The 18,534-nt window shown below is 36.7% G+C and overlaps 1 protein-coding gene across 1 annotated transcript; it reads right to left on the bottom strand.

The window, feature by feature from the left end:
• Positions 1-4,795: 4,795 nt before the first annotated feature.
• Positions 4,796-13,161, bottom strand: tcaim (T cell activation inhibitor, mitochondrial). The gene is made up of 11 exons (XM_053495462.1): positions 13,038-13,161; positions 12,481-12,537; positions 11,216-11,348; positions 10,945-11,095; positions 10,072-10,330; positions 9,327-9,449; positions 8,414-8,511; positions 8,210-8,301; positions 7,843-8,075; positions 7,010-7,141; positions 4,796-6,766 (listed from the first exon to the last, which is right to left on the bottom strand). Exons 2-11 carry the CDS (start codon positions 12,507-12,509, stop codon positions 6,541-6,543), a joined length of 1,476 nt encoding a protein of 491 aa, XP_053351437.1. The 5' UTR covers positions 12,510-12,537; positions 13,038-13,161; the 3' UTR covers positions 4,796-6,540.
• Positions 13,162-18,534: the final 5,373 nt, after the last annotated feature.

The following is an 18,534-nucleotide window of genomic DNA, read 5'->3' as shown; positions in this document are numbered from 1 at the left end:
GCTTAAATTGAACAAGCATTTAATAGAAATACCCCAGAAATACATTAATACTCATTAAGGTTTTATTTTATCTTTTAAATTGATGTTTTGGATACACTATAACATTTCAAGATGAAAGATATGTAGGAAAGTTACAAAAATACTAAGAGATCAGGAAAAGCTCAATTTGATACCTATTTCTATGCGTGCACCGCATCCTCGTCTGTTGCATGTCAGTCCATTGTTTGGAATTTCAAAAACACATGATTAATTTGGTCATTCAAAACCCCCAGCACTAAAACTGAGAGTTGGTTTCACTCTTTTGTAATTCAACATTGATGGTCCTTTCTGTAAAAGATAGCTACCACATGGAGGCCTGAATTTAGAGCTCATTTACAGGCTCCCAGGATGGGGTGATGCTGTGGCTTTGGTGGCAGAGGAAGGAGCTTCACAGTGGGGTTTATGCTCCAGATGCGTGCTGCCCATTAAGGCTGTGAGACGCCCAGCTGAATGACGGGGCCCTGTAAAAGACCCTTTGACCCCCATTATTGAGAGCTGGATTAAGGCTGTTGAAGGCTGGCCACTCGTGGCTTCAAGCTTCTGTGGCCATCCCAAGGACATCTCATTGATCTTCATGAGGAAGTGCTGGGGGTAGGGCAGGGGCCCACTCAGCAAAATTCAGTAAACCAAGGAAGGGCCATGTCACATAGTGGAAATGACCACAGGCAATGTGAACAGGGGGTTGTGTGTATAATGAGAAGCCGGTTCTTTCTTTAGCACAGGAAACAGGCAGTCCTTTTGAATGACATTTTCATTCAGAACCTATGAAGGATAATGCTGTGAAAGTCGATGACCATTTTGAAAATGTATAAGACAGTAGATGTTCAGTATGGTATTCAAAAGTATCTAAATCTAAACATATATCATAAATCTACAACTAATTGTGATAAATCTATTAAGTTTGTTTAAAATAATGTACTGGTATCAATACATTGTCAAATGGGAAATTAAACAAACCAAATGTGCATTATATTTGAAATTGTAGATTTGTAATTGTAGTGAAATGTTACATAATCTGTTTGCAAGTGGTTCAATGCAGTCACGTGAACAAGCTGCTATGGTGTGACTCTTAGAAGCATCAGCAGTTTTCCCTTAGGGAGAAGATCAACCATGTGTTACATTTACATTCATTTAGGTTAACTGAAGATTTGTCTCAGATGACTCTCGGTGCCCGCTCACTCATTGATTTGTTTTACATTTTAGCAGAAGAGCTGAAATACCCTTTCTCCATCAGTCTGTCTTGCACTAATTATCACAAAGCTTTAGTATATTTAGATTATGCAATATATAGTATAAATGTAAGTTCTTATATAAAAAGCTTGCTAGCACAATCAGGTTTTGATCAAATAAATATATTTTTTATTAATTCTTTTTTAATTATATATTTCCTATTCACCAATAAAAAGAAGTGAAATTTTTCCCAAAATGTCGTTTTTCCTCAGTAGGTACGCCGATTTTGCAGTTAATTCGATTTTATATATTCATATCATAAAAATGCTAAAGTTTTTTTTTAACTACCAATATACATATATTTCTTTAAAAAATATATTTTATGATCCAATAATCTCATATTAGACTTTTTTTATTCATACTATTATTGAGACATATTACTTTTCTCATACCTGAAAATAATAACACAGCAAATAACAAACATCATCACTCTTAAGGCTGTCGTGTTGTGCGTCCAGAGCTCTTTTATTTTAAATTCAACACTTTGTTTATTTATATTCTGATGGAGAAAAACCGTCAAGTTATCATTGCTTTAAGAATTAGATAAAATACAATATGGTGGATCAACCATCACCAAGACTTTTTTATTGTTGCTGTTAGGACATGGTTTAAATGGTCAGCTTCCTAGGCATCCCAATCTCGGTCTGCTCTTTCACTGTCTACTTTACACCGTTCTCACAAATTACCCTTGACATCATGGGGTTGTGCTTCTCCTTGTGACACTTATATGTGCACTGGTTTAAGGGCGTTGCTCAAGGGCTCAACAGGGGCAACCCAGCAGTGGTGGGGCTCCAACCCCTGACCCTCTGATCACCATCCCAGAGCCTCATCCACCTGAGCCCCCACTGCCCTACATTAACTAGACTGCTCAGGGGCAAACATGTCCCCATATATATATATATATATATAATTATGTTAAAGAAAAACAAGCAGCTATAAATCTGTCACGTTTTCCTGGGGGCAAAAGAAACAATGAATAACGGAGAGTACATCTAAACTTTAATCATTTGGGAGCTACGTACTATGAGTTGGCTTAAGTCAACGTTTATCATATTTTTATCTAGCACACTGTGTCCTGATAAATGAAACAGGAAGCACAGAACTACACGACCAATACAGATATCAACAATCAGCAAAACAGAAATACTGTTCATTTATGTTTTCCCCAAGTCTTGTATTAGTCAAGGATTTTTATGACGATACTCATGAAAAAAAAAAAAAACACATGGTCTGAGATAAAAAATAAGACATAAAAAAGTCACAGACTTTCAGCCCATTTGGGCTTCTGCTGTTATATTTAGTTATAAAAATAACATTGACACCAAACAATAACAATAAAACAGTTTGTTACAACACTGGCTTTAGTAAAAAAAAATTATTACACGTAAATGCTGATGATAGATGGAAATAAAGTGATTAGCAAACTACACTTATTATTATTATTATTATTATTATAAACAGACAAAATTGTTTTAGATGTGTGTGCACCAGTGGATGGATGTATCCAGGTCTGGGTGCATTCCAGTTATTACAGAGTAATATTTAAATTTTTCCAAGTTATTGGCTGTTTTGCTGTATGACTTTGTCCAACTATGATCCCTAACAAAACTGCTAGCTGGGTACAGTGAGTGAATCTAGCACTAGTACTTTCTAAGTGTGTTAGACCCTCTTTACTAAAAAAGAGTTTTTGCTGGTGATGCGATTAGTGTTCCAATACGCTAAATTGAGTAATTGAGCATCTTTGGAGATTTTGAAAAGCATTAGCAACATTAACAGATAAATTGTGGTTTCCATATTTGCTGAAAGTCTGAAATTTCTTCCAAGGTTCGCTGAAGGTTTTTATTTTTTATTTTCCCTTTTACATTGCATGTTTTCTTCTCCAACAAACCAGGTTACTGACATAAATCATTTTGCTTCCATGATAAAGGTCACATGACTCATTTCAAGTTTATTTACATTTTAAATTGTACAAACCACATCAACTGTGTGTGTGTGAGTAAGTAAGTAAGTATGTAAGTGTATATAAGTTAAGAACACACAAAAATGCATGCTAATTGGAAGGAGGTGACTCAGAACACTGCACCACATAGTTGCCATTTTCTCCATAATTTAAAGGAAATACTGGCTTAGGATAACAATTAAACTCTCTTAACTTTTGCAATTTAGTTGTGGTTTTATTGTGTAAAATTACCTAGGAATCAAATGTGATGAAAAAGATAGAACTGCTAATAGTAGTAATATTGAGCTGCCTGGTACTTTCCCTTGAGATGGTTTGTGAGGAAAGAGACGGTCTGGCTTATTTGTTGGCATTAAGAGCCGAAGAGAACTATAACTGAAATGAAGGATGTTCGTGGAAGAGTGTTTCTCTTTTTCTATGTCATTATAATTGTTTTTCTTATGCCTTTTTAGTTCTCAACTAAACAAGCATATATTACACATTGCAGTTAATTAAATATATGATCATTCTTCAAGAATGGTGGAGTGTTTACTGGATGAGAAACAATCACGATAATTTGTGAAAATCAGAAAAAACTGTCAATGCTTTTTTTTTATGTTTTGTTTTTCATCTCCGTTATCTCCAAGGATATATGCTGATTATACATCTTTAACAGAAGCTAGAGGAGTTTTGAAGTTAGGCTGGGTATTCATATATCACATCACATGTGCTTATCCAGACAGCTTTTGAACAAAAACAGAGAGACCAAATTCTTCACCTTAGATTTCAGTGTGAATCATCTTCTCATCCAGTCTTAACAATATCTACACTACAGCAGATTAACAAAGGCAAGTATGTGTTCTTTATTTAAATGTAAATAAAGAACACATCTTGTTCTTTTCTAAACTTTTGCCAAAATGTTTGAAATGCACAACATTTTACATCTTTGTATGCTGTAGTATTCGTCCCTCCTCAGTAGTTAGAATATATAGAAAGAATATTACTGTTTAATATTACTATTTAATAAAATTTACTATTTAATAAAGCTGTATTGTACAATTACTTAGTAATAAAGAAAGGGCTTAAAATGAATCTGGTATACATCAATGCCATCGATCAGTGATAAAATGAGGCCCAAGCTGCAGCTTGTCCAAAAGTGCTTCAGGTGTTTTTTTGGGAAGTGAAGTGGAAAAACAAAATGTTCTCTCCAATTTGATAACTCACATTTTCTTTCTCTGTCATTTAAATGTCACAAAGTTCAACCAGACTCTACAGTAGATTTAATACCACTGCCTACAGACATGCACCTAAAGTCAGATGGGGTCTGCAGTAACAAAACCAATCTACTATTACTCTAAGAATTAAAAACTGCAAGAAAGTCTGACACTGAAAAGAACCACAAGGTTACTGAGAAACCATTGAAAACCAATTACTATGGTACAAATGTAAGACCAGGAAAGAAAGTATAATTTTAATATTTAAAGAAAATGGATTTAATATTTTTTAAGGAAAAAATATTATTTAATTATGATTCTTTAAAAAAAAATGAACAACTTTTCTTAAAAACAACATAATACAGTAGTAAAAGACTTTTTAAAAAATAGGGCAGTAATAGAGGTTGGTTTTATTAAATTCAACTGCTTTTCTTTGTCACATAGAAAATGACAAATTAACTTTACACAAACGTATTTTACATGTAACACATTTTACATGATTGCTCAACTCATGTGATATCCAAAAGTTTAATGCAACCACACAAGAATATATATACTGTAGCATTTATAAGTCAAAACATATTAGCCCAACTAATGGGATAATGCATACAGAATTAACAAAATAAATAAAGTTGCAGAAAAAGAGCAGCACTGTGACACATCAGTCACGCTCGTATGTGCTTTTTGAACAACCAATTCAGAAAGCATGGAACCTGGCTGTGGGGATTTGTCAATTCAGCTATAAGAACATTAGTGAGGTCAGGCATGATGTTGGGTGAGGTGACCTGGCACACAGTTCATCCCAATAGTGTCCAGTGGAGTTTTGGACACTTAAACTCCACTCCAACTTTGGCAAACCATGTCTTTACATAACTTGCTTTGTGCATTGGGAAATTATCCTGCCCCTAGGGTCGGGGTTAAACCTTACCCTAGACCTGGCATATACAGTAGTCTGGGTGCCAGTTCATACCAAAGTTGTTCAGTGCTTGTGCTACTCAAATTCATCCACATCAGGCTTGACAAACCATGCCTTTATGGACCTTGTTTTGTGCACAGACGCACAGATGTCATGATAAAGCTGATTTGACGGTCATGATTTAAGCCCCCTAGCTCCAGTGAAGGCAAATCTTAATGCTACTAAATGCAAAAACTTTGTTGACAATCACGTATTTTATGGGAAATGTTCAGACTTACACATGGTTTCGAAGGTCAGGTGTCCACATTTACCTAGGACCCATTAACATTGCCACTTGCACTTTTGCTCCTACAAAAATATAAACAGTATAGTTTTAAGATTTCTGGTTAAGTGTCAGATTCCATCCTTACTCTCAAGACAACATCTGAATTGCATGAGAGTTTTAAGGAGCAAGATTCAACACGGAAACCGTTAAAAAAAAAAAAATCAGTTTCTAAAAACTTTGTCCATGGTTTAATCATCAGATATTTAACACAGTAATACTCGTTTATAATCTTGATTCAATATTTTAGTATATGAAATGTGAGATTAATTTATGAGAACACTGTTCCTCAACACTGTACAGGTGCTCCATCTCCTGGAAATAAGGTGCATTACATAATTTGTAATTCTTTCAGAAAGTAAAGACTGCTAGTTATGTGCTGAGATACACAGAGCACTAATACAAATAGTCATCAAAAAAAAAAAAAAAAAACCTTCAGATCGTTTCAGACACCCTTTAAATGATAACCCCAGTGTTAATGGACATTAATTCCAGGAATCATGTAGCTGATAGCCATGGTAATAAGGTTATAATACAGTCTGTCAAGACTGCTTTCAGATTCCACATTTCACCTGAAACTGGCACTCTGACATACAAAGCACCCTGACTGAACCTTTGGTTCATGGCCAACAAACACAGCAAGCTGAAATCTGAGACTAGGCCCAAAGTGCTCATATTTAGAGTACACATAATCGGTATACTGAAACAACCAATCCCTTCACAAGGTATCTTGATTTTATAATCAGTCCACCCATCTGCTTGCATCATGAAAATATACAATATTCAATAACATTACTACACAAACCACACCTTCACAATAAGCCTGCACACCTACATGAAAACATACACACACTGCTTGTATTTGAACACCTTTAAGAGTGCATCAGCCTTTCCAATCCCAAGGTATACACAGATCACCGTCTTGCATCACAGAGTAGAAATGCGAGATGCATAGGTGAAGGCCCTGCATATAAGGAGAACTCTCCTCAATCAAACGCCTGCAGCATGGAATCATCTGACTGCTGGAGACACTGGGCTCTTTGGACAGACTCTGCAGAGACAGACCTTGCAAACAAATGGACACCACATCCTCTTCCTCTGCCTCTAACCTGCAGGGCATAAAGAGAGTATACTGAAATGGACATTGTTATCTTATAGCTTTCTGTCTTGTAAAGAAACCTACAATAGAGACATTTTGGAAAATAAAGATTCTACATGAAATCTTGAAGTTACAGGGAAAGTTCCTCTCAATTATGTATTTAATAATTTGTTACAGATGTTTCCCAGTTGTTTCCCCTCTAATGTGGCTAGGAAAAATGCAGAGCAGGAATAAAGGGTAGATTTTCACTAACTGTTCCTTGCGCTGCAGACGTCCTCGAGCCTCCATGGCGTTGCTCTGAAGGAAACTCTGTAGGTAAACAGGGTCACACATGGTGGGGATGATGAAGTGTCCCATCTCATGGAGACTCAGACTAGAGCGGTCACTACAGTCGACACAAAGTAGTGATCAGAGCAGTGCACAGAGAAATTTAAGACCAGAGATGATTCTCTGCTCTCACCACAACCAACACACAAAGTAAGAAAATCATTTAGCAAAGTTTCTGTGGACGATCTCTAAGACCTATAAGACTTTCATATTTTTCATTGATTTAACTGTAAACAGTAAACAATATACACTACTGCTCAAAATTTTGGAGTCACTTTCTAATTTCATGGTCGTTCCTGATTTTTTATTTATTTCTACATTGAAAAACAATGCTGAAGGTGTCTAAACTATGTAATAATCTCCTTTCAAAATTTAATGTTGAAATGTATCTGCTACTCATGGTCTGTAAAACCTTCATAACTGCTCTAGTTCCAGATTGCTAGCTGCTAAATCTAAATGAACCAAAGTCCTGGCCTTGCCTTACTCGGATGGTCTTTATGAGAGCCAGGTTCATTATGGTGCTTGATTTGGTTGCAAAGGTATTTGACAATACTGTTCTTGCAAGAACTACTCCAGAAAGGCTGCTTGTTGTTGTTGTTACATAATTCCATATGCGTTATTTCATAGTTTTAAAGTCCCCAGTATTGCTGTAGAATGTAGATAATAAATCAATAAATAAAAACAAAGAAAGTTGCAAATGATCCCAAACTTTTGAGCAGTAGTGTACATAAGAAATGAAATGAATCGAGAACATCTTACTTTTCTAGTGTCATGGCGAGACCCTGTAGGCTGCGAGGGTGCAAAGAGAGTCTGTGAGACAACAGTCTCTTATGGAAGTTATTGAGGGTGCTATAGTGTTCTTCCAGGGGCAACACCAGACTCACACGCTCCATATGGGTCACCTGAATCCCTCCTAAAAGGAAACTGATCCTATCCTTTAGCCACTCTGTCTGTTGCAGTAGCTTGCTGTAACTAGGCAATCTCTCGAAGATCTGCACACACCAAACAACATGGAGCAACATGGATTACGGAACACATGGACAAAAAAATAAATCTCTGGCCAAAATATAGGACTTACTAAAAAGAGATTTTTTTTTTTTTAAATGGAGAGTAAAACATGAATTACCTTTGTCCACTGATGATGCACATCCATTGTTCCCAGCATAACATGGCCTGAGGCATTCATACCCGATTGGTCAGTAAAGAGTATTGTGTGGCCTGTGCGGTGAGAAAATGTCAATACAAAAGGCCATGCAGCCATGCTTACTCATCTGTTCAAACAACAAAAACATAACCCATGTGTCACATAAGCCTTTTGAATGTACAGTACCTCTGAGATTAGTCATGGCCTCGGGGTTCTGTGAAAAGAGTCGGCTCAAACTCTGCATCTGACAGCATCTGTGCGCAACTCCCCATTTGCGCTGCCACCTATAGGAAAGAGAAAAATAAGACATCTTTTCAATATAAACGTTTTAACAGATTCAACTTGTACACCAAATGTACAAAAGTAAGTGAACTCGTGACCACCAAACAACCTGTTGTCTTTTTATGTTGTAGAATTATATTTTCCCTTTACTGGAACTAACAGGCAATATCTTTTAGATGTGGAAAAACTCAAGTGACTCAAGCCCTGACCTCAACTGAACACCTCAGGGATGAACTGTAAGCCAGCCTGCATGCCTTAACATCAGTGCCTCACCTCAGCAGTGCAGAATGGAAAAAAAACACAGCCAGGTTACATGTAAAAATCTAGAACACAGCCAAAATCTAGAACAAAGCCTTCCCAGAGGAACAGTGATTGTTATAACAAAAAAAAGGGAAACTTTTTGTAGAAACTTTTGTGCCTGTGTAGAAAAAAAACGGACAAATTCTTCTAATATTATAAATAAGCAATCAACACGAGTGAGTACGGGTAGCAATGTAAAAAAGAAAAGAACAATAGATTGTCCAGAGTTACCCTCAAGGGGTCTGAGCAGTAACTAAAGGAGTGATTTGAGTGTTGTCCAGAGAGATCATACGATCCTGGCATGGGATGAATCACCTTAGATGAACCACAGTTCAGTTTTACTGAGATTAGGTTTCAGTTGATGAGCGGTTATCTAGGATAAGATCTGGGTGGAAACCTGAGTGAACTCATGTTTCTCAACAGTGTAGGAATGTTGATGTAGGCCTAGGTGCCCATGATCTAGCTTTTTGTTCGTAAGTACTGAAATGGCTTTACATGCATTTATATCAATGCTGACCTGATATCAAGCAGGCCGAGTTTCTCAATAAGCTCTCTCTTCAGTCTTTTTAGCTCAACTCGTCGCGGAACGCTGTCCTTCTGCTTTGTAGTGGCCTCTTTTTCATTGTTCCTCAGCCACAGACTGTAAAATCCCAAAGTTTAAATGTTTACTACTGTATATTAAACAGTTTGCTTTTTAGAATTGTAAATGAAAAGTAACCAAAATGCTCAAGAATGTGCCATGATTACGGTAATGCTAACAGGGATTTGCAACTTGAGTAAAACTAGTGAGTAATGTTTGTTGTATACTTCACAACTTTGCTGTTTTAGCTTTGCAGATCAACCTTCCTATTTCTAAATACAACAAATAAAAAGCCTAATGGAACACAAGCTTATATTACTGAGAGATAGAAGTTTATCTTTTAAAAGGTTGTAACTAATTAAATGCTGTGCAACACACCAAAGGTAATTATTAAAGTTCAGCACATTCTGTACTCAAATTATTCTATCTTAAACACTGGACAAGGGAAGATTATAGTTTTAAAAAACAAACAAACCAGGAGCAGCAATCTACTCTATGGCAGCGGTGCTACAGACAGCCATGGAGCATGTCCTAGTCTGACATATTTTTAGCAGCCCATAATTTACCTCAAACATTTTAGAAATTCATCACCACCACATATAGTAATAAGCTTAAGATCTGACTCAATGTGCTATGGATCAGACTTTATAAAACTGGTTTGTTTGTGTCGATTTAAGGTAACCTCAGTGTGGTTTCCATTTTCTTTGCCTGCTCCAGCTCCTGCTCTGGGTCTCTGAAGCCTGTAAATGAGTAGTATGTCTTGTCCCACTTAATCGGGCGGTAGAAAGGAATTCCACCTTGTTGTGCAGAGTTCTGGCCTTGGGCACCGGCTGTGAGAAGTCCCTGCATGTGTTCCACTGACAAGCTACAAGATTTCAAAACATCCACCACCGCACACAGGACATCCTTTGCCTGCAGAGTGAAAGTCACCAAACGAAATCCTGGGAAATATATAAAGACAAAAATTGTATGAAAAAAAGCAGAGAGGAAGGCCACTTGTAACTGTCTCCTACACTCTTTCCAATTTTAAGCAGTGAGCAAAGAGCTGAATCGATGAATCTTCAATTGGCCAAAAAGACTGGTTTTAAACAGTTGTAAGCAGAAGACTGCATCATGATGGTTTATATGAAAATATTTCTGTTTAGTTGTTCTCCTTCTATTGTTCAGGAAGTGACACAAAAGATTTAATTGAACTTTTCATGACAGTTTAACATAGAACAATCTTTCACCGAACCGTTGGGACTACGACAACATTTAGCTGAAGTGCTACGTACATGAGTAACATTAAAATCCATTATGCATAAGCCCAACTGTCTTGCAATTTGCACTTAATTCTTTAACATAAAAGAGCTAGTAAATTTTTTTTGCACCACAACATAGTGTTTGGTACTGATAGCTTTACATTTAGATTAGTGACTGCAGCAGGATGTACCACACAACTTAATGGAAGTCAGACTGAGCAGGCCTGTTCATATGGCAACTAACTCACACTATTATTCAGAGCCTGTCTCTCTATGCTAATGAGACAGTGTTTTAAAGAAAAAAAAAAACTTACCTGAATGTAGCACATCATCATTGCTCTCTGTTTTTTCCTCTACCTCCCTGAGATAAAAAGTGAGCTTGGTAGGTTTGACAGTCCTAAAGCCTGGCCTCTGAAGACCCTCTAGGTAGCCGTTTAATCTTTTAAGAGAGTTTTCGTTCACTTCCTGCAAACCAGAAACCCAGAGCACAAAAGCAGAGCTTGAGCAGTTGAGAACAGAATTTATATTTATTTAACATCAACACCAAAGCTTTGTAAAGGGTAACATCAGGACATTATTTCTTACCCTCTCTCTTGGATGCTGGCCAAAGAAGTCAGGGTGGACCACAAAGTAAAAGGGCCGGAGTGCATTAACAGCGTCAGCACCGGACAGGGCTCTTATTTGAAGTATCTGATTTGTACTGCATCTGCTGCTGAGCCTAAGTGAGATAAAGAGGTTGAAGAAGTAGCAGACATCATTCACAAGCAGTTAATCAGTCTTGAAATAAAACACACAGGACAAAGGCCATGTCAGAAAAGCAATGCTTCCAGGGGTTTTATGCACATTATTGTGTTCCTACACTGCAAAAAACTTAGCAAGGTAAATGCCTTAAATCTAGTCAAATGTATTTATACTTTCTTAAAAGATTATAATGAACCAGATATATGATTATTAAGGTTATTTTAAGCCTATTCCTATTGTATTGGTAGTTCATTTTTCCATTTTTTGAAAGCAAAATTATCTGTCATAGAAAAAGATTTATTTATTGCCTAAAATTTAGTAAAATGTGCCTAGAAATATACTTATATTATATCTGGTTTGGTGTAATCATATTTAAAAAAAAAATTCAGTTGTTAATATGTCATTTTTCAGATTCAGCCTAGTTGCATTTAGTGCTGAGTCTGAGTGAGATAAAGAGGTTGAAAAAGAAGCAGGCATCATTTACGAGCAGTTAATCAGTCTTGAAATAAAACACATAGGACAAAGGCCATAATATGGTCCTGTGATCTTCCAGTGATCACACACAAGTAGGCTTATACAAGTCTTAACAAGAGCTTATAATTAATCAATATCACATAAGAGGGAGTTCTGTTGTGATGCGCCCATAGGCACAAGGGCACATTATTAATCTTTCAATAATAATTAGTGTGTGTGAGACTTCTGCTTGGTGTATGTGGAACATTTAGACAGAAGTAGGGCCCTTAATTAGGGGTTAAAGAGGGATTTGGGTTTCAGTCTTGTGTTTGAGGCTAGTTAGCGTTCTAGCTTGTCTTAGTCAATAAAACAACACAAAGGCAATTGGGAACAACTTAAAAGCAATTACTTGGCAGATAAAGTTAAGACAAAATTATCAGATGTAAAAAAAAAAAAAACTTAACACAACCTTGTTGTCTTTTGTTATGTACACAAGGATGTGCAAAGAGACTTTTAACATAGCTAGATTTAGTAACAGGTTGTGTGTTAGAATACCTTCATATAACCATGATATTTTTTCATACTTGGTGAAACACTGTGAAACATATTAAGCTTTGAATCAGCAAAGTTTCTGTTTTTCTTGGAAGTAAGCGCACCTTATACGCAGGAGTGAGGTCAGGGACATCCTTCAGCTTTCACTGGAGAACCCAGTCCTAAAAATACAATTACAATCCCAATCAAAAATAAAAAAACAGTGGAATGCTGTGGAAACTAAATAATAAAAAAAAATCAACAAGTGAATTACTGGTAATAAAGGACAGGACAGGAAGAGGACAGTAACTATGTCTAATCTAACACTGTATACTCCAGTAATATTCAGATGCTGTATTCAGTGAGACATAAACACAAGTCATATTCACTGTGTTAGCAAAACAGCAGGAGCTTTGACTGTACAGAAATTAAGTATAAATGTAATGTCTTTGCTTTGTTGGTTAACTCTATAACAAACTGTTCGCAATGACAAATGTCTCCACCTCAGCTGTAGCGAGCACAAGGACAGTCCAATCTAGGTAACTTACCTCAGCTTAGCAGCTAGCTAACCAACTGCTCAAACAAACAAGCTGTTTACGTAGCGACTAGTGTCGCCTGGATAATCCGCTTTTCTCATTCACGCGCTATCTCATAAAGCCTGGACAAGAAATATCTTACTTACAGGTGCATCATGACTCCGAGAGTGTGCTCAGCAAATGTGTGTTTCTGCTAGTCCACTGCAGACACCCTGCAGGTCACAGTACACACGTTTCAGAAGAGTCGTGTTTGTATTGGTGTTCATATCGACCTCTAGTGGTGCAAACATGAAATACATTTAAAAAAAAAAAATTATAATGTGCGCGTGTCTCGTGTGCGCGCGCGCGTTTCATATGTAGTTGTTTGAGCAGTAAGTAGTACATATGTATGTGAGACTGTTTCATATATGTCTATGCAAGTGTTTCATGTGTGGGTGCATGAGTGAAGTTTGCTTTAAGCCCTATACGGCGCTTTATACCAAGGGTAACTTATCTAAATATACACTTTAAATGCCTCCTCAAATTATAGAAATGCTTGCAAAATTTCAAATTACCTCACATGGTGTATAACCATGAATACATTCATCCAAATGCCCACTTAAATTACTGAAAGGAATATAAAACAGTAAGGAACACGGCTTATTTCATTTTAAAATATTAATTGAATTTCCTATGAAACATAATTACTAATTAAGAGAACTTATTTGAAACACTATAAGAACTAATTGGATATTAAAATAGCCAGTGTTGTCAGATTTGGTAGGTGGTTTTCAACCCCAGTACTGTAAAAAAAAAAAAGAAGAAGAAGAGAAAAAAAACAATGTATACAAAATATTTGCTACATTTTGGTTAATATTCATTTTTAGCGATCTGACATTCTAGATATTTGGTTTGTAAAACTCCAACCACCGCATATCATTAGTTAGGCCGTGTGATGTACCAGTAACACAACACAACAGTGCAATAGCACCACCTACTGGATATGAGTGTTACTGAGAGCCCTCAGCCCACGACCCCTCCAGTTACACCTGGGCAAACCCGTAGCAACATGAGACAAACCTCCATACAATTGTGTATGCCTTTACAGTCCCTGGTGATGACTTTGTACATTGTAACTAATTCTATCAGTTTTATTTAACTTTGTAGACTGTAACATTAACAGACAGATTATTGCTCCAGAGTGGACATTGTATAGTCTTAAAACAATAATTGTCAGTAATCCACAATAAAGAACAATCTTGCCTCAAGTCACTGGAATAAAGACATTGCAGATATTCACTAAATATCTAAAGCTAACTAGAAGCAGAGAATCAGTTATTAATATAGTGGTCTTGGTGTAGGTGGCATGGTAGCTTAGTGGTTAGCTTTCAAACAGGTTCAAATTGCCACCTTTGGGGTCTGTGTGCGTGGATGTTCTCCCATGTCAAAAGACATGCAGATTAGAAAAACTGGCGTTCCCAAATTGCCTGTAGTGTGTGAATGTGTGTGTGAATGTTGACCAGATGTCTCACCATGGTTATAAAAAATGGGAATGAATACAATGGTAATGACTACTGGCCCTCATGGTCTGTAGTTGGACTAAAGAGGTTCCTAGATGGATAGATGGATGGTCTTGGTACAGTGGTCTTCAAGCTAAACAAAATAATCACAAACAACTGCTGGTCAAATAAAGGCTTTAAAAAAACTGCTTAACAAAGGAACAAAATAATCCGTTCACACCTATGCTCCTCTTTGCACAATAATAGCACATTTTTCTTCTTCTTTGTTGTTTAACATTGGTTGGAATCCAAACCACTGTTACCTTACAGCCAACTGTAGTTCTCACCCTACCTCATCTTTACGGCCTCTTAAAACCAATTTTCCAGACCAGCCTTCCTTAAGACCTCTATTGCATCCTTCCACAATATTGTCTTGACTTGTTCTGTGTCTTGAACTCAATGTCCACACATTCTTTCTTCTCGTTTCCTCTCAGTACAACTCAGCATTTTAGTACATAATCAACAGTATGAATTAAATTCATCATTCATTAGTACTCAATACATAATCAACAGAATGAATTAAATTCCCAAGCTTGTCAGTCATAAACGTCATAAATATGTAGAGAGACCCGAAGACAGACACATAGGCATTTTCCAGTTGGACAAATAGTTCCAGCAGACACAAGCTAATTGTATGTTGATTAATCTGGAGTATTACCATGTACCTGTTTATTGTATTTAAGTAACTATTACCATAGTTATAGTTTGATTTCCTGTTCCCAAGCTTGATACATAGTTGGAACTTTCATTGGGTCCTGTGACAATAATGCTGCCTTACTGTCATTTCAAACTTTTTTGCTTGTAAACATGATATGACAAGATCCCACTAAGGGCTTTCATCATTTTATTAAGTAAGAACTAAGCTGCAAGATTTTATTGGAATGTTGGTGCCAAATGTATTGCCTCAAAATTGTGTTATTGTATTTACCTTGTAGCTAAAAAATTGGTTTGATGTTTCTTAATATTCAAATAATTAGGTGTTAACAGTATTATAACATGATTTCTCAAAGGTTTGATACCTAAACTGAGGTAGATTATTGCAATGCTACAGGTATGACCATATGCCTGCACTTACCATCATTAAACACATTATTGAAAACAGAACACTATACTAATACTGGATGGGATTTTTTTTACGAGCATAGAGGCACTGGAAAATTCACTCAATATCAGAAAACCTTACCGACAGTTTATACTTGGAAATTTGATACCTGGATACTTACACCTGGAACTTTTACACTTGGACACGTTCACCTGGTCACTTTACACTTAGACACTTCACACCAAGACATTTTACAGCTGTACATTTTATATTTAGACATTTTACTATTGGACATTTTAGCCCTGGCCAATTTTCACCTGGTCAATTTACACTTTGACATTTTACAGCTGGACACTTTACATCTAGACATTTTACACCTGGAGACTTTACTCTTGGACACTTGGAAAATCTACAACCGGACACTTTACACTTAATATGGAGAACATGGATACTCTGCAAAACTTCATTTATTTTTCTTTTATGTGTATTGAATTATGTACCTGTTTATTGCATTCACGTGTACTTATTTTAGTCATTTGTCTGTGTGTACATACTATATGTGTATTATGTGTGTGGCTTTAAACTTGATCATTGGCAAAAGCATTTTAGTGTACTGTACATATTCATACCGTGCAACTGGTACACAAACTTAACTTGACTTTGTTTGAAAAAACAAAAATAGACAAAAATGGTTGTTAGATGGTTGATCTCCTAGGGTGGTTTGGTGATACAGAGGGTAGCACTGCTATTTCTAAGCTCTATAGTTCTTGATTTGATTCTGAGCGCGGAAAGTGTCGGTACAGTCTTTCCCTGTGCATATTTAGCCTTTTTTGTCTGTGTGAGACTTAATTACTAAATTGCCTCAAGGTGTAAATGAGTGTGAAAATGAGTGTTCGAAGAGTGTGTGCACACATAGTGCCCTATGATAAATTCGTTTCCCAGCCAAGATATGTTCCCAATTGCGTCCGGGATTATTGGGATGGGTTTCAGATCCTCTGTGACCCTACCCAAACTAAAATAGTTATAGGTTGATTTCCTGTTCCCAAGCTTGGTACATGGTTAGGACAACTTCCATGGGTCCTGTGACAATAATGCTGCCTTATTGCCATGTCAAACTTTTTTTGCTTGTAAACATGATATGACAAGATCCCACTAAGGGTTTCCATCATTTCATTAAGTAAGAACTAAGCTGCAAGATTTTATTGGAATGTTGGTGCCAAATGTATTGCCTCAAAATTGTGTTATTGTATTTACCTTGTAGCTAGGAAATCGGTTTGACGTTTCTTAATATTCAAATAATTAGGTGGTAACAGTATTATAACATGATTTCTCAGAGGTTTGATACCTAAACTGAGGTAGATTATGAAATGCTACAGGTATGACCACATGCCTGCACTTACCATCATTGAACACAATATTGAAAACAGAACACTATACTAATACTGGGTAGACGGGGACGTCTGGGTATGGCCTCATTGGCTCTCAAAACAGCCTCATTAGAAGATGGGAAATTGTTCTCTTGAAGAGATGAACATGGTCAGCAACAATACTCAAATAGGCTGTGGCATTCACATGATGATTGATTGATATTATTGAACCCAAAGTGTTCATGAAAACATAACACTATTACACCACCACCATTACATCACCTCTACCAGTCCTGACAAGTAACACAAGGCATTCTTTTCTGGTTGCTACGATTTAACAAAGTGGTACTGTATCCTACCTGGCAGCTTGAACCAGTCTGGCCATTCTTTACCTCTATCATCACCAAGGCATTTTTTCTTTAAGGAATTGCTGCTCACTGTTGTGTTTTTTGATTGCACCATTCTACGTTAATTCTAGAGATTGTTGTACATGAAAATCTCAGGAGACCAGCAGTTATAGAAATACTCAAATCAGCCCGTCTGGCACCAACACACTGTGATCCCATTTCTGCAACCATTCTGATGGTTGATGAGAACATTACCAGAAGCTTCTGGCCTGTATCTGCATTATTTAATGCATTGCACTGCTGCCACCTGATTGGATGATTCAATTATTGCTTGAGTATGTAGCTGCACAGGTGTTCCAATCAAAATCTTCAAGGGGTGTATATTTCCAGTATAATGGATATAAATAATATAAAGACAGACATGTTATAATGAGGATGGAACTCCAGAGAAGGCATATCTTTATATTCTCAAATGCCATCAGTGACATTTACAACAAAATAACACACCATATTTTAACTGTCACTTACAAACCGATAGGTTCATAACTGATTAGATCAGAAGGTGTGATTTATTTTGGGTATATTCTCAATAAACTGGAATTTAACTGTGAAGCAACAGTATTTTATGTTGTTTAATCTGTTTTATCTGTAGATAAAGAGACCTTTAGCACAGGGACTTGTAGAACTCTGCTAATCAAAATGATGTCAAAAATGTTTACATTAAATAAATATATGAAATATTACTTTTATCTGTGTATTACTTGCTGGCGCATGGCACTGTGGCACTGGATGTCTGGGGTTTAATAATAAGCTCTGTGTACTGTCTGTACTCGGTTTCTCAGTGTGCCAAGTAAATCAATATCCCACATATCACAACTTTCAAATAGGTGTCACACTTAGCTGTGATTAGTGAGTGTGTGTGTGTGTGTTTCTTTTGTTTTGGTTTTTTTCATGATTTCCAAACTAATTTCCAATTATTTATATAAGCTAATTATTTATATAATTTCTGAGGCCAATTCCCACTCAACAGTTAGGTGTCCTTTATCATATGACAACTACTTACCAATGAAGGTAAAAGCCTACACTTGCTTTTTCTGAGACCCGTGAAATCAGTCAAATGCATCTTTTCATAATGCTAATTATGCTGAGTCAACGGCATGAAACATGCTCAGAGGGAAACACTATCCACCCCCGTTCGCATGCATGAGCTCACAAACGCTCAAAAGCGGTTAGTGTCACTGTGACTGATAGGGAGAGAGATCATGCCATCCCCCCCTAGTATGTGTGTATCTGTGTGTGTGTGGAGGCAGTGTGTATCCTGTGACGGACTTGCATCCCTTCCAGACTGT

The sequence above is a fragment of the Clarias gariepinus genome, chromosome 4 (genome assembly GCF_024256425.1).
Source record: "Clarias gariepinus isolate MV-2021 ecotype Netherlands chromosome 4, CGAR_prim_01v2, whole genome shotgun sequence".
In the NCBI taxonomy this organism is placed as follows: Eukaryota; Metazoa; Chordata; class Actinopteri; order Siluriformes; family Clariidae; genus Clarias; species Clarias gariepinus.
This window is presented reverse-complemented; position numbering and strand designations above follow the sequence as displayed.